The 26,665-nt window shown below is 41.4% G+C and overlaps 1 protein-coding gene across 1 annotated transcript; it reads right to left on the bottom strand.

Moving 5' to 3' along the window:
- Window positions 1-145: 145 nt before the first annotated feature.
- On the bottom strand, window positions 146-26,124 carry LOC139370106 (cytochrome P450 3A27-like). The gene is made up of 13 exons (XM_071109425.1): window positions 25,790-26,124; window positions 25,495-25,588; window positions 25,061-25,113; window positions 24,017-24,116; window positions 23,653-23,766; window positions 20,590-20,678; window positions 18,334-18,482; window positions 17,868-17,995; window positions 17,445-17,523; window positions 15,857-16,017; window positions 15,475-15,701; window positions 15,070-15,232; window positions 146-1,070 (listed from the first exon to the last, which is right to left on the bottom strand). The coding sequence occupies exons 1-13, from the start codon at window positions 25,858-25,860 to the stop codon at window positions 951-953; spliced, it is 1,548 nt and encodes a 515-aa protein (XP_070965526.1). The 5' UTR covers window positions 25,861-26,124; the 3' UTR covers window positions 146-950.
- Window positions 26,125-26,665: the final 541 nt, after the last annotated feature.

A 26,665-nucleotide genomic window follows, 5' to 3' on the forward strand; every position in this document is an offset into this window, starting at 1 on the left:
ACTACAATTAGGCCTAGCTGAATGAAATTATAAATACAGTATGTCTTGATAAATAACACAAATCAATCTATATTGATTGTTCTCATGTATATTTGTGTGTGTTTGTGTCTTAAGTTTTGTCTTATGAATAAATACACAGTCGACCTTGTTCATTAGTGTGATGATTTTATTGGTTTGTGATGATTAAAGTTAAAACCAAGCAGCTGCAGGGATCATCTCAACAGACAGTAAAGATTATATTTTGGAATGACTGGACAGCAGAACACCCAGAGGAACAGAATGAGAGTACAGTTCTAGAGAACACCAGCTAGAGTTCTACATTCTAGGAGAATTCCAGCCACCAGCCAGTAGTGTGCAGGATCCAGACATGACATCATGCCATGGATTTAATACCTCCTGGTGTCTAACTTTAACAAGACATGTACCTCTAATGCATCCATAGTATTACTATCTCTCTTTTATCTGGTGGAAATGGGTTTCTGAGTCCTACTCAAACCAAGCATGAGACTGAGACCAGGATTCAATCCCAGCGCTTTGTCAGCTATGTGCCATTTTAAAGGTCATTTCTGATTGAACTGACATATGCAACATTTATCATGAATGCAGTTCTTATTATCATATTATATTAAGTAGCCTATTGAATCCCAGCCTGAATATTCAGTAGCCTATAGCAGGGTCAGGATAAGGACTGAATATTCAGTAGCCGATCGACAGACAGACAGATAGATAGATAGATAGACAGATAGATAGATAGATAGATAGAAAATTTGGCAGCACGTCCAACCGGCCTCACAACGGCAGACCACATGTAACCACACCAGCTCAGGATCATTAGCGGGGTGAGGGGGCATGCGGAGAAGTATTTATGTCTGTAGTAAAGCCCTTTTGTGTGTGGGGAGAGAGAGAGAGAGAGGGAGGGGTACTACAGGGTAGAGTGCTACTGCATTCGGTCATGTTGTTGGACTTGTCAGAGACAAGGTATTGCTAAGGGTGTTGCTACGGGACTCCAGCCTCAGTTTGATTGGTCGTTTTGGCATCAGCAAACCCTGCTTGTCCATCTCCAATGGGATCTATAGAGAAAAACAGAACAGAACATAACCCTGGTTGTACACCTCCAACAGGATCTATAGAGAATAACAGACCATGTAAAACCAGATGCTGACCATGTTAAACAGGTGCTGACTATGTTAAAACAGGTGGTGACCATGTTAAAACAGGTCCATGTTAAAACAGGAGCTGACCATGTTAAAACAGGTTGTGACCATGTTAAAAGAGGTGGTGACCATCTTAAAACAGGTGGTGACCATCTTTAAACAGGTGGTGACCATGTTAAAACAGGTGGTGACCATGTTAAAACAGGTGGTGACCATGTTAAAACAGGTCCATGTTAAAACAGGTGCTGACCATGTTAAAACAGGTGGTGACCATGTTAAAACAGGTGCTGACCATGTTAAAACAGGTGGTGACCATGTTAAAACAGGTGGTGACCATGTTAAAACAGGTGGTGACCATGTTGAAAAAGATGGTGACCATGTTTAAACGCTCAATGACCATGTTAAACAGGTTTTGACCATGTTAAAACAGGCAGGGACCATGTTAAAACAGGAGCTGAACATGTTAAACAAGCATTGACCATGTTAAACAAGCAGTGACCATGTTAAAACAGGTTGTGACCATGTTAAACAGGTTGTGACCATGTTAAAACAGGTCCATGTTAAAACAGGTAGTGACCATGTTAAAACAGGTTGTGATCATGTTAAACAGGTGGTGATCATGTTAAAACAGGTCCATGTTACAACAAGTGGTGACCATGTTAAAACAGGTGCTGACCATGTTAAAACAGGTGGTGACCATGTTAAAACAGGTGCTGACCATGTTAAAACAGGTGGTGACCATGTTAAAACAGGTGGTGACCATGTTAAAAAAGATGGTGATCATGTTTAAACGCTCAATGACCATGTTAAACAGGTTCTGACCATGTTAAAACAGGCAGTGACCATGTTAAAACAGGAACTGAACATGTTAAACAAGCATTGACCATGTTAAACAAGCAGCGACCCTGTTAAAACAGGTGGTGACCATCTTAAAACAGGAGCTGACCATGTTAAAACAGGTGGTGACAATGTTAAAACAGGAGCTGACCATGTTAAAACAGGTTGTGACCATGTTAAAACAGGTGGTGACCATCTTAAAACAGGTGGTGACCGTGTTAAAACAAGTGGTGACCATGTTAAAACAGGTGGTGACCATGTTAAAACAGGTGGTGACCATGTTAAAACAGGTCCATGTTAAAACAGGTGGTGACCATGTTAAAACAGTTGATGACCATGTTAACAGGGGTGGAGACCATGTTAAAACACGTGGTGACCATGTTAAAAAAGGTCCATGTTAAAACAGGCGGTGACCATGTTAAAACAGTTGATGACCATGTTAAAAGGGGTGGTGACCATGTTAAAACAGGTGCTGACCATGTTAAAACAGGTTATGACCATGTTAAAACAGGTGCTGACCATGTTAAAACAGGTGGTGACCATGTTAAAACAGGTGGTGACCATGTTAAAACAGGTGCTGACCATGTTAAAACAGGCAGTGACCATGTTAAAACAGGAGCTGACCATGTTAAACAAGCATTGACCATGTTAAACAAGCAGTGACCATGTTAAAACAGGTTGTGACCATGTTAAAACAGGTCCATGTTAAAACAGGTGGTGACCATCTTAAAACAGGTGGTGACCATGTTAAAACAGGTGGTGACCATGTTAAAACAGGTGGTGACCATGTTAAATCAGGTCCATGTTAAAAGAGGAGCTGACCATGTTAAAACAGGCGGTGACCATGTTAAAACAGGAGCTGACCATGTTAAAACAGGTTGTGACCATGTTAAAACAGGTGGTGACCATCTTAAAACAGGTGGTGACCATGTTAAAACAGGTGGTGACCATGTTAAAACAGGTGGTAACAATGTTAAAACAGGTCCATGTTAAAACAGGTGCTGACCATGTTAAAACAGTCTATGACCATCTTAAAAGGGGTGGTGACCATGTTAAAACAGGTGGTGACCATGTTAAAACAGGTCCATGTTAAAACAGGTGGTGACCATGTTAAAACAGTTGATGACCATGTTAAAAGGGGTGGTGACCATGTTAAAACAGTTGGTGACCATGTTAAAACAGGTCCATGTTAAAACAGGAGCTGACCATGTCAAAACAGGCGGTGACCATGTTAAAACAGGAGCTGACCATGTTAAAACAGGTTGTGACCATGTTAAAACAGGTCCATGTTAAAACAGGTGCTGACCATGTTAAAACAGGAGGTGATCATGTTAAAACAGATCCATGTTAAAACAGGTGGTGACCATGTTAAAACAGGTGGTGACCATGTTAAAACAGGTCCATGTTAAAACTGGTGGTGACCATCTTAAAACAGGTGGTGACCATGTTAAAACAGGTGGTGACCATGTTAAAACAGGTCCAGGTTAAAACAGGTGCTGACCATGTTAAAACAGGAGGTGATCATGTTAAAACAGATCCATGTTAAAACAGGTGGTGACCATGTTAAAACAGGTCCATGTTAAAATAGGTGGTGACCATGTTAAAACAGGTCCATGTTAAAACAGGCGGTGACCATGTTAAAACAGTTGATGACCATGTTTAACAGGTTCTGACCATGTTAAAACAGGCAGTGACCATGTTAAAACAGGAGCTGACCATGTTAAACAAGCATTGACCATGTTAAACAAGCAGTGACCATGTTAAAACAGGTTGTGACCATGTTAAACAGGTTGTGACCATGTTAAAACAGGTCCATGTTAAAACAGGTAGTGACCATGTTAAAACAGGTTGTGACCATGTTAAACAGGTGGCCATGTTAAAAGGGGTGGTGACCATGTTAAAACAGGTGGTGACCATGTTAAAACAGGTCCATGTTAAAACAGGCGGTGACCATGTTAAAACAGTTGATGACCATGTTTAACAGGTTCTGACCATGTTAAAACAGGCAGTGACCATGTTAAAACAGGAGCTGACCATGTTAAACAAGCATTGACCATGTTAAACAAGCAGTGACCATGTTAAAACAGGTTGTGACCATGTTAAACAGGTTGTGACCATGTTAAAACAGGTCCATGTTAAAACAGGTAGTGACCATGTTAAAACAGGTTGTGACCATGTTAAACAGGTGGTGACCATGTTAAAATAGGCAGTGACCATGTTAAAACAGGTGGTGACCATCTTAAAACAGGTGGTGACCATGTTAAAACAGGTGGTGACCATGTTAAAAAAGGTGGTGACCATGTTAAAACAGGTCCATGTTAAAACAGGAGCTGACCATGTTAAAACAGGTTGTGACCATGTTAAAACAGGTGGTGACCATCTTAAAACAGGTGGTGACCATGTTAAAACAGGTGGTGACCATGTTAAAACAGGTCCATATTAAAACAGGTGCTGACCATGTTAAAACAGTTGATGACCATCTTAAAAGGGGTGGTGACCATGTTAAAACAGGTGGTGACCATGTTAAAACAGGTCCATGTTAAAACGGGTAGTGACCATGTTAAAACAGGTTGTGACCATGTTAAACTGGTGGTGATCATGTTAAAACAGGTCCATGTTACAACAAGTGGTGACCATGTTAAAACAGGTGCTGACCATGTTAAAACAGGTGGTGACCATGTTACAACAGGTGCTGACCATGTTAAAACAGGTGGTGACCATGTTAAAACAGGTGGTGACCATGTTAAAACAGGTGGTGACCATGTTAAAAAAGATGGTGACCATGTTTAAACGCTCAATGACCATGTTAAACAGGTTCTGACCATGTTAAAACAGGCAGTGACCATGTTAAAACAGGAGGTGGTGACCATGTTAAAACAGGTCCATGTTAAAATAGGTGGTGACCATGTTAAACAGTTGATGACCATGTTAAAAGGGGTGGTGACCATGTTAAAACAGGTGTTGACCATGTTAAAACAGGTCCATGTTAAAACAGGCGGTGACCATGTTAAAACAGTTGATGACCATGTTTAACAGGTTCTGACCATGTTAAAACAGGCAGTGACCATGTTAAAACAGGAGCTGACCATGTTAAACAAGCATTGACCATGTTAAACAAGCAGTGACCATGTGTAAACAGGTTGTGACCATGTTAAACAGGTTGTGACCATGTTAAAACAGGTCCATGTTAAAACAGGTAGTGACCATGTTAAAACAGGTTGTGACCATGTTAAACAGGTGGTGACCATGTTAAAACAGGTGGTGACCATGTTAAAACAGGTGGTGACCATGTTAAAACAGGTCCATGTTAAAACAGGAGCTGACCATGTTAAAACAGGCTGTGACCATGTTAAAACAGGAGCTGACCATGTTAAAACAGGTTGTGACCATGTTAAAACAGGTGGTGACCATCTTAAAACAGGTGGCGACCATCTTAAAAGGGGTGGTGACCATGTTAAAACAGGTGGTGACCATGTTAAAACAGGTCCATGTTAAAACAGTTGATGACCATGTTAAAAGGGGTGGTGACCATGTTAAAACAGGTGGTGACCATGTTAAAACAGGTCCATGTTTCAACAAGTGGTGACCATGTTAAAACAGGTGCTGACCATGTTAAAACGGGTGGTGACCATGTTACAACAGGTGCTGACCATGTTAAAACAGGTGGTGACCATGTTAAAAACAGGTGGTGACCATGTTAAAAAGATGGTGACCATGTTAAAACAGGTCCATATTAAAACAGGTGCTGACCATGTTAAAACAGTTGATGACCATCTTAAAAGGGGTGGTGACCATGTTAAAACAGGTGGTGACCATGTTAAAACAGGTCCATGTTAAAACGGGTAGTGACCATGTTAAAACAGGTTGTGACCATGTTAAACTGGTGGTGATCATGTTAAAACAGGTCCATGTTACAACAAGTGGTGACCATGTTAAAACAGGTGCTGACCATGTTAAAACAGGTGGTGACCATGTTAAAACAGGTCCATGTTAAAACAGGTGGTGACCATGTTAAAACAGTTGATGACCATGTTAACAGGGGTGGAGACCATGTTAAAACACGTGGTGACCATGTTAAAAAAGGTCCATGTTAAAACAGGCGGTGACCATGTTAAAACAGTTGATGACCATGTTAAAAGGGGTGGTGACCATGTTAAAACAGGTGCTGACCATGTTAAAACAGGTTATGACCATGTTAAAACAGGTGCTGACCATGTTAAAACAGGTGGTGACCATGTTAAAACAGGTGGTGACCATGTTAAAACAGGTGCTGACCATGTTAAAACAGGCAGTGACCATGTTAAAACAGGAGCTGACCATGTTAAACAAGCATTGACCATGTTAAACAAGCAGTGACCATGTTAAAACAGGTTGTGACCATGTTAAAACAGGTCCATGTTAAAACAGGTGGTGACCATCTTAAAACAGGTGGTGACCATGTTAAAACAGGTGGTGACCATGTTAAAACAGGTGGTGACCATGTTAAATCAGGTCCATGTTAAAAGAGGAGCTGACCATGTTAAAACAGGCGGTGACCATGTTAAAACAGGAGCTGACCATGTTAAAACAGGTTGTGACCATGTTAAAACAGGTGGTGACCATCTTAAAACAGGTGGTGACCATGTTAAAACAGGTGGTGACCATGTTAAAACAGGTGGTGACAATGTTAAAACAGGTCCATGTTAAAACAGGTGCTGACCATGTTAAAACAGTCTATGACCATCTTAAAAGGGGTGGTGACCATGTTAAAACAGGTGGTGACCATGTTAAAACAGGTCCATGTTAAAACAGGTGGTGACCATGTTAAAACAGTTGATGACCATGTTAAAAGGGGTGGTGACCATGTTAAAACAGTTGGTGACCATGTTAAAACAGGTCCATGTTAAAACAGGAGCTGACCATGTCAAAACAGGCGGTGACCATGTTAAAACAGGAGCTGACCATGTTAAAACAGGTTGTGACCATGTTAAAACAGGTCCATGTTAAAACAGGTGCTGACCATGTTAAAACAGGAGGTGATCATGTTAAAACAGATCCATGTTAAAACAGGTGGTGACCATGTTAAAACAGGTGGTGACCATGTTAAAACAGGTCCATGTTAAAACTGGTGGTGACCATCTTAAAACAGGTGGTGACCATGTTAAAACAGGTGGTGACCATGTTAAAACAGGTCCAGGTTAAAACAGGTGCTGACCATGTTAAAACAGGAGGTGATCATGTTAAAACAGATCCATGTTAAAACAGGTGGTGACCATGTTAAAACAGGTCCATGTTAAAATAGGTGGTGACCATGTTAAAACAGGTCCATGTTAAAACAGGCGGTGACCATGTTAAAACAGTTGATGACCATGTTTAACAGGTTCTGACCATGTTAAAACAGGCAGTGACCATGTTAAAACAGGAGCTGACCATGTTAAACAAGCATTGACCATGTTAAACAAGCAGTGACCATGTTAAAACAGGTTGTGACCATGTTAAACAGGTTGTGACCATGTTAAAACAGGTCCATGTTAAAACAGGTAGTGACCATGTTAAAACAGGTTGTGACCATGTTAAACAGGTGGCCATGTTAAAAGGGGTGGTGACCATGTTAAAACAGGTGGTGACCATGTTAAAACAGGTCCATGTTAAAACAGGCGGTGACCATGTTAAAACAGTTGATGACCATGTTTAACAGGTTCTGACCATGTTAAAACAGGCAGTGACCATGTTAAAACAGGAGCTGACCATGTTAAACAAGCATTGACCATGTTAAACAAGCAGTGACCATGTTAAAACAGGTTGTGACCATGTTAAACAGGTTGTGACCATGTTAAAACAGGTCCATGTTAAAACAGGTAGTGACCATGTTAAAACAGGTTGTGACCATGTTAAACAGGTGGTGACCATGTTAAAATAGGCAGTGACCATGTTAAAACAGGTGGTGACCATCTTAAAACAGGTGGTGACCATGTTAAAACAGGTGGTGACCATGTTAAAAAAGGTGGTGACCATGTTAAAACAGGTCCATGTTAAAACAGGAGCTGACCATGTTAAAACAGGTTGTGACCATGTTAAAACAGGTGGTGACCATCTTAAAACAGGTGGTGACCATGTTAAAACAGGTGGTGACCATGTTAAAACAGGTCCATATTAAAACAGGTGCTGACCATGTTAAAACAGTTGATGACCATCTTAAAAGGGGTGGTGACCATGTTAAAACAGGTGGTGACCATGTTAAAACAGGTCCATGTTAAAACGGGTAGTGACCATGTTAAAACAGGTTGTGACCATGTTAAACTGGTGGTGATCATGTTAAAACAGGTCCATGTTACAACAAGTGGTGACCATGTTAAAACAGGTGCTGACCATGTTAAAACAGGTGGTGACCATGTTACAACAGGTGCTGACCATGTTAAAACAGGTGGTGACCATGTTAAAACAGGTGGTGACCATGTTAAAACAGGTGGTGACCATGTTAAAAAAGATGGTGACCATGTTTAAACGCTCAATGACCATGTTAAACAGGTTCTGACCATGTTAAAACAGGCAGTGACCATGTTAAAACAGGAGGTGGTGACCATGTTAAAACAGGTCCATGTTAAAATAGGTGGTGACCATGTTAAACAGTTGATGACCATGTTAAAAGGGGTGGTGACCATGTTAAAACAGGTGTTGACCATGTTAAAACAGGTCCATGTTAAAACAGGCGGTGACCATGTTAAAACAGTTGATGACCATGTTTAACAGGTTCTGACCATGTTAAAACAGGCAGTGACCATGTTAAAACAGGAGCTGACCATGTTAAACAAGCATTGACCATGTTAAACAAGCAGTGACCATGTGTAAACAGGTTGTGACCATGTTAAACAGGTTGTGACCATGTTAAAACAGGTCCATGTTAAAACAGGTAGTGACCATGTTAAAACAGGTTGTGACCATGTTAAACAGGTGGTGACCATGTTAAAACAGGTGGTGACCATGTTAAAACAGGTGGTGACCATGTTAAAACAGGTCCATGTTAAAACAGGAGCTGACCATGTTAAAACAGGCTGTGACCATGTTAAAACAGGAGCTGACCATGTTAAAACAGGTTGTGACCATGTTAAAACAGGTGGTGACCATCTTAAAACAGGTGGCGACCATCTTAAAAGGGGTGGTGACCATGTTAAAACAGGTGGTGACCATGTTAAAACAGGTCCATGTTAAAACAGTTGATGACCATGTTAAAAGGGGTGGTGACCATGTTAAAACAGGTGGTGACCATGTTAAAACAGGTCCATGTTTCAACAAGTGGTGACCATGTTAAAACAGGTGCTGACCATGTTAAAACGGGTGGTGACCATGTTACAACAGGTGCTGACCATGTTAAAACAGGTGGTGACCATGTTAAAAACAGGTGGTGACCATGTTAAAAAGATGGTGACCATGTTAAAACAGGTCCATATTAAAACAGGTGCTGACCATGTTAAAACAGTTGATGACCATCTTAAAAGGGGTGGTGACCATGTTAAAACAGGTGGTGACCATGTTAAAACAGGTCCATGTTAAAACGGGTAGTGACCATGTTAAAACAGGTTGTGACCATGTTAAACTGGTGGTGATCATGTTAAAACAGGTCCATGTTACAACAAGTGGTGACCATGTTAAAACAGGTGCTGACCATGTTAAAACAGGTGGTGACCATGTTACAACAGGTGCTGACCATGTTACAACAGGTGCTGACCATGTTAAAACAGGTGGTGACCATGTTAAAACAGGTGGTGACCATGTTAAAACAGGTGGTGACCATGTTAAAAAAGATGGTGACCATGTTTAAACGCTCAATGACCATGTTAAACAGGTTCTGACCATGTTAAAACAGGCAGTGACCATGTTAAAACAGGAGGTGGTGACCATGTTAAAACAGGTCCATGTTAAAATAGGTGGTGACCATGTTAAACAGTTGATGACCATGTTAAAAGGGGTGGTGACCATGTTAAAACAGGTGTTGACCATGTTAAAACAGGTCCATGTTAAAACAGGCGGTGACCATGTTAAAACAGTTGATGACCATGTTTAACAGTTTCTGACCATGTTAAAACAGGCAGTGACCATGTTAAAACAGGAGCTGACCATGTTAAACAAGCATTGACCATGTTAAACAAGCAGTGACCATGTGTAAACAGGTTGTGACCATGTTAAACAGGTTGTGACCATGTTAAAACAGGTCCATGTTAAAACAGGTAGTGACCATGTTAAAACAGGTTGTGACCATGTTAAACAGGTGGTGACCATGTTAAAACAGGTGGTGACCATGTTAAAACAGGTGGTGACCATGTTAAAACAGGTCCATGTTAAAACAGGAGCTGACCATGTTAAAACAGGCTGTGACCATGTTAAAACAGGAGCTGACCATGTTAAAACAGGTTGTGACCATGTTAAAACAGGTGGTGACCATCTTAAAACAGGTGGCGACCATCTTAAAAGGGGTGGTGACCATGTTAAAACAGGTGGTGACCATGTTAAAACAGGTCCATGTTAAAACAGTTGATGACCATGTTAAAAGGGGTGGTGACCATGTTAAAACAGGTGGTGACCATGTTAAAACAGGTCCATGTTTCAACAAGTGGTGACCATGTTAAAACAGGTGCTGACCATGTTAAAACGGGTGGTGACCATGTTACAACAGGTGCTGACCATGTTAAAACAGGTGGTGACCATGTTAAAAACAGGTGGTGACCATGTTAAAAAGATGGTGACCATGTTTAAACGCTCAATGACCATGTTAAACAGGTTCTGACCATGTTAAAACAGGCAGTGACCATGTTAAAACAGGAGCTGACCATGTTAAACAAGCATTGACCATGTTAAACAAGCAGTGACCATGTTAAAACAGGTTGTGACCATGTTAAAATAGGTCCATGTTAAAACAGGTGGTGACCATGTTAAAACAGGTGGTGACCATGTTAAAAAAGGTCCATGTTACAACAAGTGGTGACCATGTTAAAACAGGTGCTGACCATGTTAAAACAGGTGGTGACCATGTTAAAACAGGAGCTGACGATGTTAAACAAGCAGTGACCATGTTAAAACAGGTTGTGACCATGTTAAACAGGTTGTGACCATGTTAAACAAACAGTGACTACGTTAAAACAGGTGGTGACCATGTTAAACAAGCAGTGACCATGTTAAAACAGGTGGTGACCATGTTAAAACAGGTGCTGACCATGTTTAAACAGGCAATGACCATGTAAAAAACAGGTTGTGAGCATGTTAAACAGGTTGTGACCATGTTAAAACAGGTCCATGTTAAAACAGGTTGTGACCATGTTAAAACAGGTCCATGTTAAAACAGGTGGTGACCATGTTAAAACAGGTGGTGACCATGTTAAAACAGGTGGTGACTATGTTAAAACAGGTCCATGTTAAAACAGGTGGTGACCATGTTAAAACAGGTGGTGACTATGTTAAAACAGGTCCATGTTAAAACAGGTGCTGACCATGTTAAAACAGGTGGTGACCATGTTAAAACAGGTTGTGGCCATGTTAAACAGGTTGTGACCATGTTAAAACAGGTCCATGTTAAAACAGGTCGTGACCATGTTAAAACAGGTGGTGACCATGTTAAAACAGGTGGTGACCATGTTAAACAGGCGGTGACCATGTTAAAACAGGTTGTGACCATGTTAAACAGGTGGCGACCATGTTAAAACAGGAGCTGACCATGTTAAACAAGCAGTGAGCATGTTAAAACAGGTTGTGACCATGTTAAAAAGGTTGTGACCATGTTAAACAAACAGTGACTACGTTAAAACAGGTGGTGACCATGTTAAACAAGCAGTGACTATGTTAAAACAGGTGGTGACCATGTTAAAACAGGTGCTGACCATGTTTAAACTGGCAATGACCATGTTAAAACAGGTTGTGAGCATGTTAAACAGGTTGTGACCATGTTAAAACAGGTCCATGTTAAAACAGGTGGTGACCATGTTAAAACAGGTGATGACTATGTTAAAACAGGTCCATGTTAAAACAGGTGCTGACCATGTTAAAACAGGTGGTGACCATGTTAAAACAGGTTGTGACCATGTTAAACAGGTTGTTACCATGTTAAAACAGGTCGTGACCATGTTAAAACAGGTCGTGACCATGTTAAAACAGGTGGTGACCATGTTAAACAGGCGGTGACCATGTTAAAACAGGTTGTGACCATGTTAAACAGGTGGCGACCATGTTAAAACAGGAGCTGACCATGTTAAACAAGCAGTGAGCATGTTAAAACAGGTTGTGACCATGTTAAACAGGTTGTGACCATGTTAAACAAACAGTGACTACGTTAAAACAGGTGGTGACCATGTTAAACAAGCAGTGACCATGTTAAAACAGGTGGTGACCATGTTAAAACAGGTGCTGACCATGTTTAAACAGGCAATGACCATGTTAAAACAGGTTGTGAGCATGTTAAACAGGATGTGACCATGTTAAAACAGGTCCATGTTAAAACAGGTTGTGACCATGTTAAAACAGGTCCATGTTAAAACAGGTGGTGACCATGTTAAAACAGGTGGTGACCATGTTAAAACAGGTGGTGACTATGTTAAAACAGGTCCATGTTAAAACAGGTGGTGACCATGTTAAAACAGGTGGTGACTATGTTAAAACAGGTCCATGTTAAAACAGGTGCTGACCATGTTAAAACAGGTGGTGACCATGTTAAAACAGGTGGTGACCATGTTAAAACAGGCGGTGACCATGTTAAAACAGGTGGTGACCATGTTAAAACAGGTGGTGACCATGTTAAAACAGGTCCATGTTAAAACAGGTCCATGTTAAAACAGGTGCTGACCATGTTAAAACAGGTGCTGACCATGTTAAAACAGGTGCTGACCATGTTAAAACAGGAGCTGACCATGTTAAAACAGGTGGTGACCATGTTAAAACAGGTGGTGACCATGTTAAAACAGGTCCATGTTACAACAAGTGGTGACCATGTTACAACAGGTGCTGACCATGTTAAAACAGGTGGTGACCATGTTAAAAACAGGTGGTGACCATGTTAAAAAGATGGTGACCATGTTTAAACGCTCAATGACCATGTTAAACAGGTTCTGACCATGTTAAAACAGGCAGTGACCATGTTAAAACAGGAGCTGACCATGTTAAACAAGCATTGACCATGTTAAACAAGCAGTGACCATGTTAAAACAGGTTGTGACCATGTTAAACAGGTTGTGACCATGTTAAAATAGGTCCATGTTAAAACAGGTGGTGACCATGTTAAAACAGGTGGTGACCATGTTAAAAAAGGTCCATGTTACAACAAGTGGTGACCATGTTAAAACAGGTGCTGACCATGTTAAAACAGGTGGTGACCATGTTAAAACAGGAGCTGACGATGTTAAACAAGCAGTGACCATGTTAAAACAGGTTGTGACCATGTTAAACAGGTTGTGACCATGTTAAACAAACAGTGACTACGTTAAAACAGGTGGTGACCATGTTAAACAAGCAGTGACCATGTTAAAACAGGTGGTGACCATGTTAAAACAGGTGCTGACCATGTTTAAACAGGCAATGACCATGTTAAAACAGGTTGTGAGCATGTTAAACAGGTTGTGACCATGTTAAAACAGGTCCATGTTAAAACAGGTTGTGACCATGTTAAAACAGGTCCATGTTAAAACAGGTGGTGACCATGTTAAAACAGGTGGTGACCATGTTAAAACAGGTGGTGACTATGTTAAAACAGGTCCATGTTAAAACAGGTGGTGACCATGTTAAAACAGGTGGTGACTATGTTAAAACAGGTCCATGTTAAAACAGGTGCTGACCATGTTAAAACAGGTGGTGACCATGTTAAAACAGGTTGTGACCATGTTAAACAGGTTGTGACCATGTTAAAACAGGTCCATGTTAAAACAGGTCGTGACCATGTTAAAACAGGTCGTGACCATGTTAAAACAGGTGGTGACCATGTTAAACAGGCGGTGACCATGTTAAAACAGGTTGTGACCATGTTAAACAGGTGGCGACCATGTTAAAACAGGAGCTGACCATGTTAAACAAGCAGTGAGCATGTTAAAACAGGTTGTGACCATGTTAAAAAGGTTGTGACCATGTTAAACAAACAGTGACTACGTTAAAACAGGTGGTGACCATGTTAAACAAGCAGTGACCATGTTAAAACAGGTGGTGACCATGTTAAAACAGGTGCTGACCATGTTTAAACAGGCAATGACCATGTTAAAACAGGTTGTGAGCATGTTAAACAGGTTGTGACCATGTTAAAACAGGTCCATGTTAAAACAGGTGGTGACCATGTTAAAACAGGTGATGACTATGTTAAAACAGGTCCATGTTAAAACAGGTGCTGACCATGTTAAAACAGGTGGTGACCATGTTAAAACAGGTGCTGACCATGTTTAAACAGGCAATGACCATGTTAAAACAGGTTGTGAGCATGTTAAACAGGATGTGACCATGTTAAAACAGGTCCATGTTAAAACAGGTTGTGACCATGTTAAAACAGGTCCATGTTAAAACAGGTGGTGACCATGTTAAAACAGGTGGTGACCATGTTAAAACAGGTGGTGACTATGTTAAAACAGGTCCATGTTAAAACAGGTGGTGACCATGTTAAAACAGGTGGTGACTATGTTAAAACAGGTCCATGTTAAAACAGGTGCTGACCATGTTAAAACAGGTGGTGACCATGTTAAAACAGGTGGTGACCATGTTAAAACAGGCGGTGACCATGTTAAAACATGTGGTGACCATGTTAAAACAGGTGGTGACCATGTTAAAACAGGTCCATGTTAAAACAGGTCCATGTTAAAACAGGTGCTGACCATGTTAAAACAGGTGCTGACCATGTTAAAACAGGTGCTGACCATGTTAAAACAGGAGCTGACCATGTTAAAACAGGTGGTGACCATGTTAAAACAGGTGGTGACCATGTTAAAACAGGTCCATGTTACAACAAGTGGTGACCATGTTAAAACAGGTGCTGACCATGTTAAAACAGGAGGTGATCATGTTAAAACAGTTGCTGACCATGCTGAAACAGATCCTGATGTTTGATGATGTCATATTCTGTCTGCTCAGGTGAGCGTCTCACCTCGGTCTCGTCACAGACGGAGAAAGTGAAACTCTGGAGGATCTCGACCATGGCCAGTTTGATCATGATCAGGGCGAAGCGCATCCCGATACAGTTCCTGGGCCCCGCCCCAAACGGCATGTACGTGTACGGATCAATAGACTCCTTGTTCTCCTTACTGAACCTGGACAGGGGGAGGGCAGACACATTACACATTGTATTGTAGTTGATTTGTGGTTGTGGTTCAGACACATTACACATTGTATTGTAGTTCATTTGTGGTTGTGCTGTGCTGTTACGTTGTAGCAAAATGTATTAATGATCTTGTGTTTGTATTGTGGTTGTGTTATGGTTATGTTATGGTTGTGTTATGGTTGTATTAAGGTTGTGTTGTGGTTGGATTGTGGTTACGGTGCGTTCCAGTACCTCTCTGGTTTGAACTCCTCAGGGTCAGACCAGATCTCTGGGTCACGGTGGAGGGTCCACGTGGGAACCAGGACAACGCAGTCTTTGGGGATGACAATGCTGTTGATCTCCACCGTCTTCTTGGCGACCCTCTCCAGTCGCGGGGCGACGGGGTACAGTCTCAGAGACTCGTTCAACACACAGTCCAAATAGTCCATCTGCATCAGAGCTTCGTACTGGATTGAAGCCTGCACCGTTGTTACATACAAATCAGTACCTCACCCCATCTGACACCCACACAGTATCTATCTCCTCCTGCAGTTTGGTCATGGTGTGGGGGTTACCTTGTTGGGGAACACAGTATCTATCTCCTACAGCAGTTTGGTCATGGTGTGGAGGTTACCTTGTTGGGGAACACAGTATCTATCTCCTCCTGCAGTTTGGTCATGACGTGGGGATTGGTTGCCAGGTTATAGGCCAGGAAACTCATAGTACTGCTGCTGGTCTCGTAGCCGGCGAAGATGAAGATCATGGCCTGAGACAAGATCTCATGATCAGTCAGTCCTGTGGAGGGAGGGAGAGAGGGAGAGAGAGAGAGAGAGAGAGAGAGAGAGAGAAAGAACGAGAGGGAACAAGATAATTGTTTCTAACAGTAGTTTACAGGTGTGTGTTTGTAACAGCTGTGTGTTTGAAAGAGGTGTGTGTTTGTAACAGTAGCTTACAGGTGTGTGTTTGTATCAGGTGTGTGTTTGTAACAGTAGTTAACAGGTGTGTGTTTGTAACAGGTGTGTGATTGTAACAGTAGTTAACAGGTGTGTGTTTGTAACAGGTGTGTGTTTGTAACAGTAGTTGACAGGTGTGTGTTTGTAACAGTAGATTACAGGTGTGTTTGTGTAACAGTAGTTTACAGGTGTGTGTTTGTAACAGTAGTTAACAGGTGTGTGTTTGTAACAGTAGATTACAGGTGTGTGTTTTTAACAGTAGATTACAGGTGTGTGTCTGTAACAGTAGTTTACAGGTGTGTGTTTATAACAGTAGTTAACAGGTGTGTGTTTGTAACAGGTGTGTGTTTGTAACAGTAGTTTACAGGTGTGTGTTTGTAACAGTAGTTTACAGGTGTGTGTTTGTAACAGGTGTGTGTTTGTAACAATAGTTTACAGGTGTGTGTTTGTAACAGATGTGTGTTTGTAACAGGTGTGTGTTTGTAACAGTAGTTTACAGGTGTGTTTTTGTAACAGTAGTTTACAGGTGTGTGTTTGTAACAGGTGTGTGTTTGTAACAGTAGTTTACAGGTGTGTGTTTGTAACAGGTGTGTGTTTGTAACAGGTGTGTTTTTGTAACAGTAGTTTACAGGTGTGTGTTTGTAACAGGTGTGTGTTTGTAACAGGTGTGTGTTTGTAACAGTAGTTTACAGGTGTGTGTTTGTAACAGGTGTGTGTTTGTAACAGGTGTGTGTTTGTAACAGTAGTTTACAGGTGTGTGTTTGTAACAGTAGTTTACAGGTGTGTGTTTGTAACAGGTGTGTGTTTGTAACAGGTGTGTGTTTGTAACAGCAGTTTACAGGTGTGTTTTTGTAACAGTAGTTTACAGGTGTGTGTTTGTAACAGGTGTGTGTTTGTAACAGTAGTTTACAGGTGTTTGTTTGTAACAGGTGTGTGTTTGTAACAGGTGTACGTTTGTATCAGTAGATTACAGGTGTGTGTTTGTAACAGTAGATTACAGGTGTGTGTTTGTATTCGTAGATTACAGGTGTGTGTTTGTAACAGTAGTTTACAGGTGTGTGTTTGTAACAGTAGTTTACAGGTGTGTGTTTGTAACAGGTGTGTGTTTGTAACAGCAGTTTACAGGTGTATGTTTGTAACAGGTGTGTGCTTGTAACAGTAGATTACTGGTGTGTGTTTGTAACAGTAGTTTACAGGTGTGTGTTTGTTACATTATTATACAGGTGTGTGTTTGTAACAGTAGTTTACAGGTGTTTGTTCGGCAGGTACCTTTAGTCTGTTCCTCTCCTGTCTTTGTGTCACTGCCTTTCTGAGAGTCGATCATCAGCTGTAAGAAATCCACCCGATTCTGGAAGCAGAAAGACATGAGGTCAAATCTGTCCAATCACATCCAACACAAACAGATTCCACTGTATCTGGACCAATCACAACCAACACAAACAGATTCTAATGGATCTCGTCCAATCACAACCAACACAAACAGATTCTAATATGAATGTAGATATTTGGGTCCCAAAAGTAGTCTTTTTAAATTCCAACAAGATATCGATATGGACGTTTCATATTGATGCCCATTACTAGTTACGTAGGTTTTCCTAATCTTAATAAATAAATACAGAATATTCCAATACAAATATAAATGTATAGATGAAAATATCAACATAATCAAATATAAATATAAAACATGTTTACAGTTGAGTTCCCAGTGTCACGTCCAGATTTGATCTTAGCCAGCGAGGCGTAAAAGAAGTCTGTCACCGCAGTCGGGAAGAAAGAAAACTTCATCTTCTCCAAGATAGGACCAGTGAAGGGAAACACAACTGGAGAAGGAGAGGAGGGGAGGAGAAGAGGAGAGGAGGGGAGGAGGAGAGGACAGGAGAGGAGAAGAGGAGAGGAGGAGGGGAGAGGAGAAGAGGAGAGGAGTGGAGGACCAGAGAGGAGAAGAGGAGGGGAGTAGAGGTCGGGAGAGGAGAGGAGAAGAGGAGAAGAGGATGGGAGAGTTGAAGAGAGGAGAAGAGGAGAGGTGAGGAGAGGAGGGGATGATGGGAGAGGAGATGAGGAGAGGTAGAGAGGAAAGTTTTATAGAAAGGTAAACATCTTCATGTGATAAAAAATGACAACTTTGTGTCTGTGTGTGTATGTACGTATACAGTCTCACAGATTAGTAGGAACAGTGGGTTGAACAGGTCAAACTTGAGCATCTTCTTGACGTTGGAGACGAAGGGGTCTGAAGGGTTGTTCAGAGAGTCAATGTCCACACTGAAGGCTGTGCTGGTGACCACGTCCATACTGTAGGGCCCAAAGAACCTGCAACACAACCACAACTACTGACCACCAACCACACAACTACTGACCACACAACTACTGACCACACAACTACTAACAACAATGTCCACACTGAAAGCAGTGCTGGTGACCACGTCCATACTGTAGGGCCCAAAGAACCTACAACACAACCACAATTACACAACTACTGATTACACAACTACTGACCACACAACTACTGACCACACAACCACAATTACACAACTACTGACCACACAACTTACTGACCACCCAACTACTGACCACCCAACTACTGACCACAACCACACAACTACCTACCACAACAACACAACAACTGACCACAGCTACTGACCACAATTACACAACTACTGACCATACAACTAGTGACCACAACTAGAGACCACAACTAGTCACCACCAACTACTGACCACATGAACCGGCCACACCTACTAACCACACACATAATGACCACACCTACTGACCACACACACAATGACCACAAATACTGACCACACACACAATGACTACAAATACTGACCACAACCACACAGCTACTGACCACAACCACATAACTACTGACCACAAAACTACTGACCACACAACTACTGACCACATAACCACTGACCACACAACCATCGACAACACAACTACTGACCACAACTACAGACCACACAACTACCAACCACATCTACTGACCACACAACTACTGACCACACAACTACACAACTACTGACCGCAACTACTGACCACACAACAACTGATCACACAACTACTGACCACACAACTACTGAGCACAACTACTGACCACACAACTACTGACCACACCTACTAACCACAACCACACAACTACTGACCACAACACTGACCACACAACTACTGACCACACAACTACTGACCACAACCACACAACTACTGACCACACAACTATTGACCACAACTACTGACCACAATTACTGACCACAACCACACAACTACTGGCCACACAACTACTGATCACAACTACACAACTACTGACCACAACTACACAACTACTGACCACAACTACACAACTACTGACCACACAACTACTGACCACACAACTACTGACCACACAACTACTGACCACACAACTACTGACCACAACTACTGACCACACAACTACTGACCACACAACTACTGACCACACAACTACACAACTACTGACCACACAACTACTGACCACACAACTACACAACTACTGACCACACAACTACTGACCACACAACTACTGACCACACAACTACTGACCACACAACTACTGACCACAACTACTGACCACACAACTACTGACCACACAACTACTGACCACACAACTACACAACAACTGATCACACAACTACTGACCACACAACTACTGAGCACAACTACTGACCACACAACTACTGACCACACCTACTAACCACAACCACACAACTACTGACCACAACACTGACCACACAACTACTGACCACACAACTACTGACCACAACCACACAACTACTGACCACACAACTATTGACCACAACTACTGACCACAATTACTGACCACAACCACACAACTACTGACCACACAACTACTGATCACAACTACACAACTACTGACCACAACTACACAACTACTGACCACAACTACACAACTACTGACCACACAACTACTGACCACACAACTACTGACCACACAACTACACAACTACTGACCACACAACTACTGACCACACAACTACACAACTACTGACCACACAACTAAATGAAATCAAATGTATTTGTCACCGCCGGTGAACTGTGAAATGCCCTTAAGAATGCAGTTCAAGAACTAGAGTTAAGAAAATATTTACTAAATAAACTGAAGTAAGAAATACAGTTTAGGTGGCAATTTGATTAATTGTTCAGCAGTCTCATGGCTTGCGGCTACGACAGAGCCTGGACTCGAACCAGAATCTCAAGTGGCACAAGGTGAATTACCAGAGGTGTGTGTGTGTGTGTGTGTGTGTGTGTGTGTGTGTGTGTGTGTGTGTGTGTGTGTGTGTGTGTGTGTGTGTGTGTGTGTGTGTGTGTGTGTGTGTGTGTGTGTATTATAATCAAGACTCAGAGTTGTAAGGTGAAAAGCCAGAGGTTAGGAATCAGGACTCACTCCTTCACTTCGATGGTCTGGTCTTTATCTGCTTGCTTCTTCATTCCATTCAGCAGGTTAGCAGAGTGCTGCTTCATGATACCAAACATCTAGAGGAGAGAGAGAGAGAGAGAGGGGGGGAGAGAGAGAGAGAGAGAAAGAGAGAGAGAGAGAGAGAGGTAGAGATAGAGAGAGAGAGAGAGAGAGAGAGAGAGAGAGAGAGAGAGAGAGAGAGAGAGAGAGAGAGAGAGAGAGAGAGAGAGAGAGAGAGAGAGAGAGAGTGGGAGAGAGAGAGAGAGAAAGAGAGAGAGAGGGTGGAGGTAGAGAGAGAGGGAGAGAGGGAGAGAGGTAGAGAGAGGGTAGAGGTAGAGAGAGAGAGAGAGAGAGAGAGAGGTAGAGATAGAGAGGTGGAGAAAGAGGTAGAGAGAGAGAGAGAGATGGAAAGAATTAATATAAAACAGAGCAAACTAGAACGCTATTTGGCCCTAAACAGAGACTACACAGTGGCATAACCTGGCCTGACCACTGTGACTGCCCCAAACTTAAGGATGGCTTTGACTATGTACAGACTCAGTGAGCATAGCCTTGCTATTGAGAAAGGCTGTCGTAGGCAGACCTGGCTCTCAAGAGAAGACAGGCTATGTGCTCACTACCCACAAAATGAGGTGGAAACTGAGCTGCACTTCCTAAACTCCTGCACAATATATGACCATATTAAAGACACATATTTCCCTCAGATTACACAGATACACAAATAATTTGAAAACAAGCACGATTTTGATCTACTGTATGAAATACATCCTGCCATCACAGCAGCAAGATTTTGAGACAGAGAGAGAGAGAGAGAGAGTGAATACTTTCCGAATGCACTGTATATACTGTTTCTAGTCAAGGCTAGTTATTGCTGTATATACATTTAAACTCAGTTTTTCACAATTCCTGACATTTAATCCAAGTAAAAATTCCCTGTCTTAGGTCAGTTAGGATCACCACTTCATTTTAAGAATGTGAAATGTCAGAATAACAGTAGAGAGAATTATTTATTTCAGCTTTTCTTTCTTTCATCACATTCCCAGTGGGTCAGAAGTTTACATTACACTTAATTAGAATTCGGTTGCATTGCCTTTAAATTGTTTAACTTGGGTCAAACATTTCGGGTGGCCTTCCACAAGCTTCCCGCAATACGTTGGGTGAATTTTGACCCATTCCTCCTGACAGAGCTGGTGTAAAGTAAGTCAGGTTTGTAAGGCCTCCTTGCTCGCGCTTTTTCAGTTCTGCCAAGTAGAGAGAATTATTTTATTTCATCTTTTATTTATTTCTGGGTCAGAAATGGGGTCATTGTCCATTTGGAATAGCAAGCATTAACTTTCTGATTGATGTCTTGAGATGTTGCTTCAATATATCCACATCATGTTTGTTCCTCATGGTGCCATCGATTTTGTGAAGTGCACCAGTCCCTCATGCAGCAAAGCACCCCCACAACATGATACTGCCACCCCCCGTGCTTCACAGTTGGGATGGTGTTCTTCGGCTTGCAAGCCTCCCCCTTTTTCCTTCAAACATAATGATGGTCATTATGGCCAAAACAGTTCTATTTTTGTTTAATCAGACCAGAGGATATTTCTCTAAAAGTACAACCTTTGTCCCCCATGTACAGTTTCAAACCATGGTCTGGCATTTTTTGGGCCGTTTTGGAGCAGTTGCTTCTTCCTTGCTGAGCGGCCTTTCAGGTTATGTCGATTTAGCACACCTTTTACTGTGGATATAGATACTTTTGCACCTGTTTCCTCCGGCATCTTCACAGGGTCCTTTGCTGTTGTTCTAGGCTTGATTTGCACCAAATTGTGATCATCTCTAGGAGACAGAACGTGTCTCCATCCTGAGCGGTATGAAGGCTGCGTGTTTAAGTTTAACATGTTTAATTAACATGACATCATTTTCTGGAATTTTCTGTTTCAAGGCACAGTCAACTTAGTGAATGTGAAGTTCTGACCCACTGGAATTGTGGTACAGTGAATTATACAAGTGAAATAATCTGTCTGTAAACAATTGTTGGAAAAATTACTTGTGTCATGCACAAAGTAGATGTCCTAACCGACTTGAGAAAACTATAGTCTGTGAACAAGAAATTTGTAGATTGGTTGAAAAACTAGTTTTAACTTCACTGGGTGGCAGTATTTTGACATCCGCATGCAAAGCGAGGCCAAAGTAAACTGCCTGTTACTCAGGCACAGAAGCATATAATTGGTAGATTTGGATAGAATACACGCTAAAGTTTCCAAAACATAATGTCTGTGAGTATAGAATAACTGATATGGCAGGTGAAAAAAACAGAGAATTTCACTGGATGTTGGTCAGCTGGGACTCCTACCATCCCACGTCCCCCAGAGATGTTCATGACTCCAACCTAAGTGCATGTAAACTTCCAACTTCAACTGTATACAATTCTATCCATGTATTCTACAGATTTGCTATATATTCTATCAACATAATGTCCATAATGTCTATACATCACATTAGGGGAGGCAGGTAACCTAGTGGTTAGGACGTTGGACTAGTAACCGGAAGGTTGCTAGATCGAATCCCCGAGCTGACAAGGTACAAATCAGTTGTTCTGCCACTAAAAACAAGACAGTTAACCCACTGTTCCTACACCGTCATTGTAAATAAGAATTTGTTCATAACTAACTTGCCTAGTTAAATAAAGGTAAAATCAATTTTAAAAATATATACTTATATATATAATTTTATACTGCAGACTTCGACGTTGCTCATCCTAATAATTATATATTTCTTAATTCCATTATTTTACTTTTAGACTTGTGTGTATCGTTGTGTCTTGTTTGATATTACTGCACTGTTGGAGCCAGGAACAGAAACATTTCACTACACCCATAACTGCTAAATATGTGTTTGTGACTAATACAATTTGATTTGATTTAGGTTTGAGTTCATAACAAGCTATAAAGACTTAGTAAACAGTTTATAACAAGCTATAATGAGTTTATAGAGTTTATAACAAGCTATAAAGCATTTATAACAAGTTGATAAAGCAGAAAGGGAGAGATGGAGGGATGGTTCTACCTCTTTCAGTCGTCCAGAGGTAAAGGAAGGTGAGAGGACACTGCGGATCCGTCTCCATGCATCGTCCTCGGCAACGAACAACGAATCAAACATCTCGCCGTTCAGACGTAAGTTCTAAAACATGGAGGACAGTTATAATGATAACACGTGTTAATTATATGATTGAATAATGATAACCGTATTTACATAATATTCACACTACTTTAAAATGTATGAATAATGAATGCCACAAATAATGAATAAATAATATCAGTCATAATGTTAGGATTATAATTATTCAGATTATTATTAGGGGATGTGTGTGTGTGTGTGTGTGTGTGTGTGTGTGTGTGTGTGTGTGTGTGTGTGTGTGTGTGTGTCTCACCCTGCGGTTGGTGAAGATGTTGTAACACTCTTTAATCAGGATGGTCTTGATCATGCTTTTGTCCATGATACACAGAGCAGGCTGCCTCCCATCATAGATCCTTCACAGAGGAGAAACACACACCTGGCTTTAACCACTATATATACACACCTACATGGTACAGACTGCCTCCCATCATAGATCCTTCACAGAGGAGAAACACACACCTGGCTTTAACCACTATATATACACACCTACATGGTACAGACTGCCTCCCATCATAGATCCTTCACAGAGGAGAAACACACACCTGGCTTTAACCACTATATATACACACCTACATGGTACAGACTGCCTCCCATCATAGATCCTTCACAGAGGAGAAACACACACCTGGCTTTAACCACTATATATACACACCTACATGGTACAGACTGCCTCCCATCATAGATCCTTCACAGAGGAGAAACACACACCTGGCTTTAACCACTATATATACACCTACATTATACACAGAACAGGCTGCCTCCCATCATAGATCCTTTGTGAGAAAAAAATATCTTTGACACTTCTTTGTTTTCTCAATGACATTGTAATGTTGGACAGGTAAGCCTAGTAACTGAATGTAATCAGATTACGGTACTGAGTTTGGGGTAATGTTGGACAGGTAAAACTAGTAACTGAATGTAATCAGATTACGGTACTGAGTTTGGGGTAATGTTGGACAGGTAAAACTAGTAACTGAATGTAATCAGATTACGGTACTGAGTTTGGGTTAATGTTGGACAGGTAAAACTAGTAACTGAATGTAATCAGATTACGGTACTGAGTTTGGGGTAATGTTGGACAGGTAAAACTAGTAACGGATTACATTTAGAAAGTAACCATGGAAACCGACACATTTAACCACCTCTTATAAAACTACAAAGAAAACATTAGTCGGGTTGTTGTTGATATTATTACTATCATTCCTCATTATCACATGACAGCTCCAGCAGGTGATGAATTGAAAAAGCATAGTACAGTTGTGAGTCATCCTAGTACGGTACAGCCAACTGAACTCACCCCCAGATTCTCCCGTACTTCTGAAAGCACTCTGTGTCAAAGTTAGTGAAACCCTGCAGAGAGAAAGAGAGAGAGAGAGAGAGAGAGAGAGAGAGAGAGAGAGAGAGAGAGAGAGAGAGAGAGATATAGAGAGAGCGAGAGAGAGAAGAAACAGCTGATTCATGCCCTAGGAGGTCGTGTAGGTGTGTCCTATAGCTGAACAGAGAACACACCTGAAATAGGTGAGGGTTGAGGAGGGTTTGTTATTTTATATGGTCCCCAGGGTCAATAATACAACTTCTAGACTGATCAAATCTCATATAACCTTTCATTTATCTATTGTTAAAACAACCGGCTAGTCCTCTTTTTCCTTCTCAATGCATTGCTTTACATGGGGGGAAATAACACTGTTTTTTAAAATATGAGAGAGATATTTATTCTGAATGGGTACTAACCTTTCTATACTCCAACATTGTGCCAAAGTAAGGTAGGGGTTTGGGACCAGGGATACCCATCTTAGTGAATACACCATAGGGCCAGTACCCGTACCTGTACACACACACACACACGCGCACACACACACACACACACACACACGTTAACTATCAGTATGTTCTTGAGAATTATACAATATATATCTTATCTTGCATTGTTGGAAAATGACCCCTCAATAAGCATTTCACTGTTAGTCTACACCTTTTAACTACGATAAATGTGACAAATAACATTTGATTTGATGTAAGTCCTTACACTACAATGAGGGTGATGAGGAGGGCCAGGAGGGTCCAGGTCTCAGCGGAGAAGTATGGTAGAAAACTCATTATCTTTCCTCCGGTTCGGCTCCCTGCTGCTTCTGAAAACAAAGGCTCTGTTTTCTCTCAGACTCGTTCGAGTTCACTTCTCCGATGGTCTGTCAGGTTTTGAGTTGTTTTTTCTGTCCGGTTCTAGTTTGGTTCTTCTGTGCACACGGTAGATCTCAACTACCGACCACTGCTCTTCTCCGTACTATGTTTGAGACCGTACAAGTTATTATTGTATCCTGTCGGAAAAGCACCTGTGTGATGCTAGCTAGTATAAGGATGAGCAACAATGGAATTTGCGTTTCGCCTTCAAAATAAAAGTCCCATACTGAAACTGATGCAAACGGATAAAAATAGTGGATATAATGACATATTTGGACAAGATAATGCTGAACAGGGTTGGAATGTTGTTATATGAATTAAACAAAAGACAATGAGTAGTTAATTTAACACACGAAAAATAGTTGAAGTCCCATTGTGGCTGTATTAGAATTGCATTGAGACAGACTTCTATTGCACTGTACAGCGTAACCTCTGGATCTTGGGTCCATGAAATGTGAAGAGTTACCCAAATATTGGCGTCGTAGCTCTAATTGCAGGACTTTACCTGTGGGAAATCACCTCAGAATTACATAGGTAAGGCTGTACATTAAAATATGAGGCCAGGCGATTTCCCACAGTTAAAGTCCTGCAATAAGAGCTGCGATGCTAATATTTGTCTAAACTCTTTATAATTGTAATCTGTGGGTGTCAATGAGTAGGCTGGTACCCCCTGTTATGAACCCAGGATCCATAAGGCTGGTACGATAAGTCATGAACCCAGGAT

This window comes from Oncorhynchus clarkii, chromosome 17 (assembly GCF_045791955.1).
Source record: "Oncorhynchus clarkii lewisi isolate Uvic-CL-2024 chromosome 17, UVic_Ocla_1.0, whole genome shotgun sequence".
Lineage (NCBI taxonomy): Eukaryota > Metazoa > Chordata > Actinopteri > Salmoniformes > Salmonidae > Oncorhynchus > Oncorhynchus clarkii.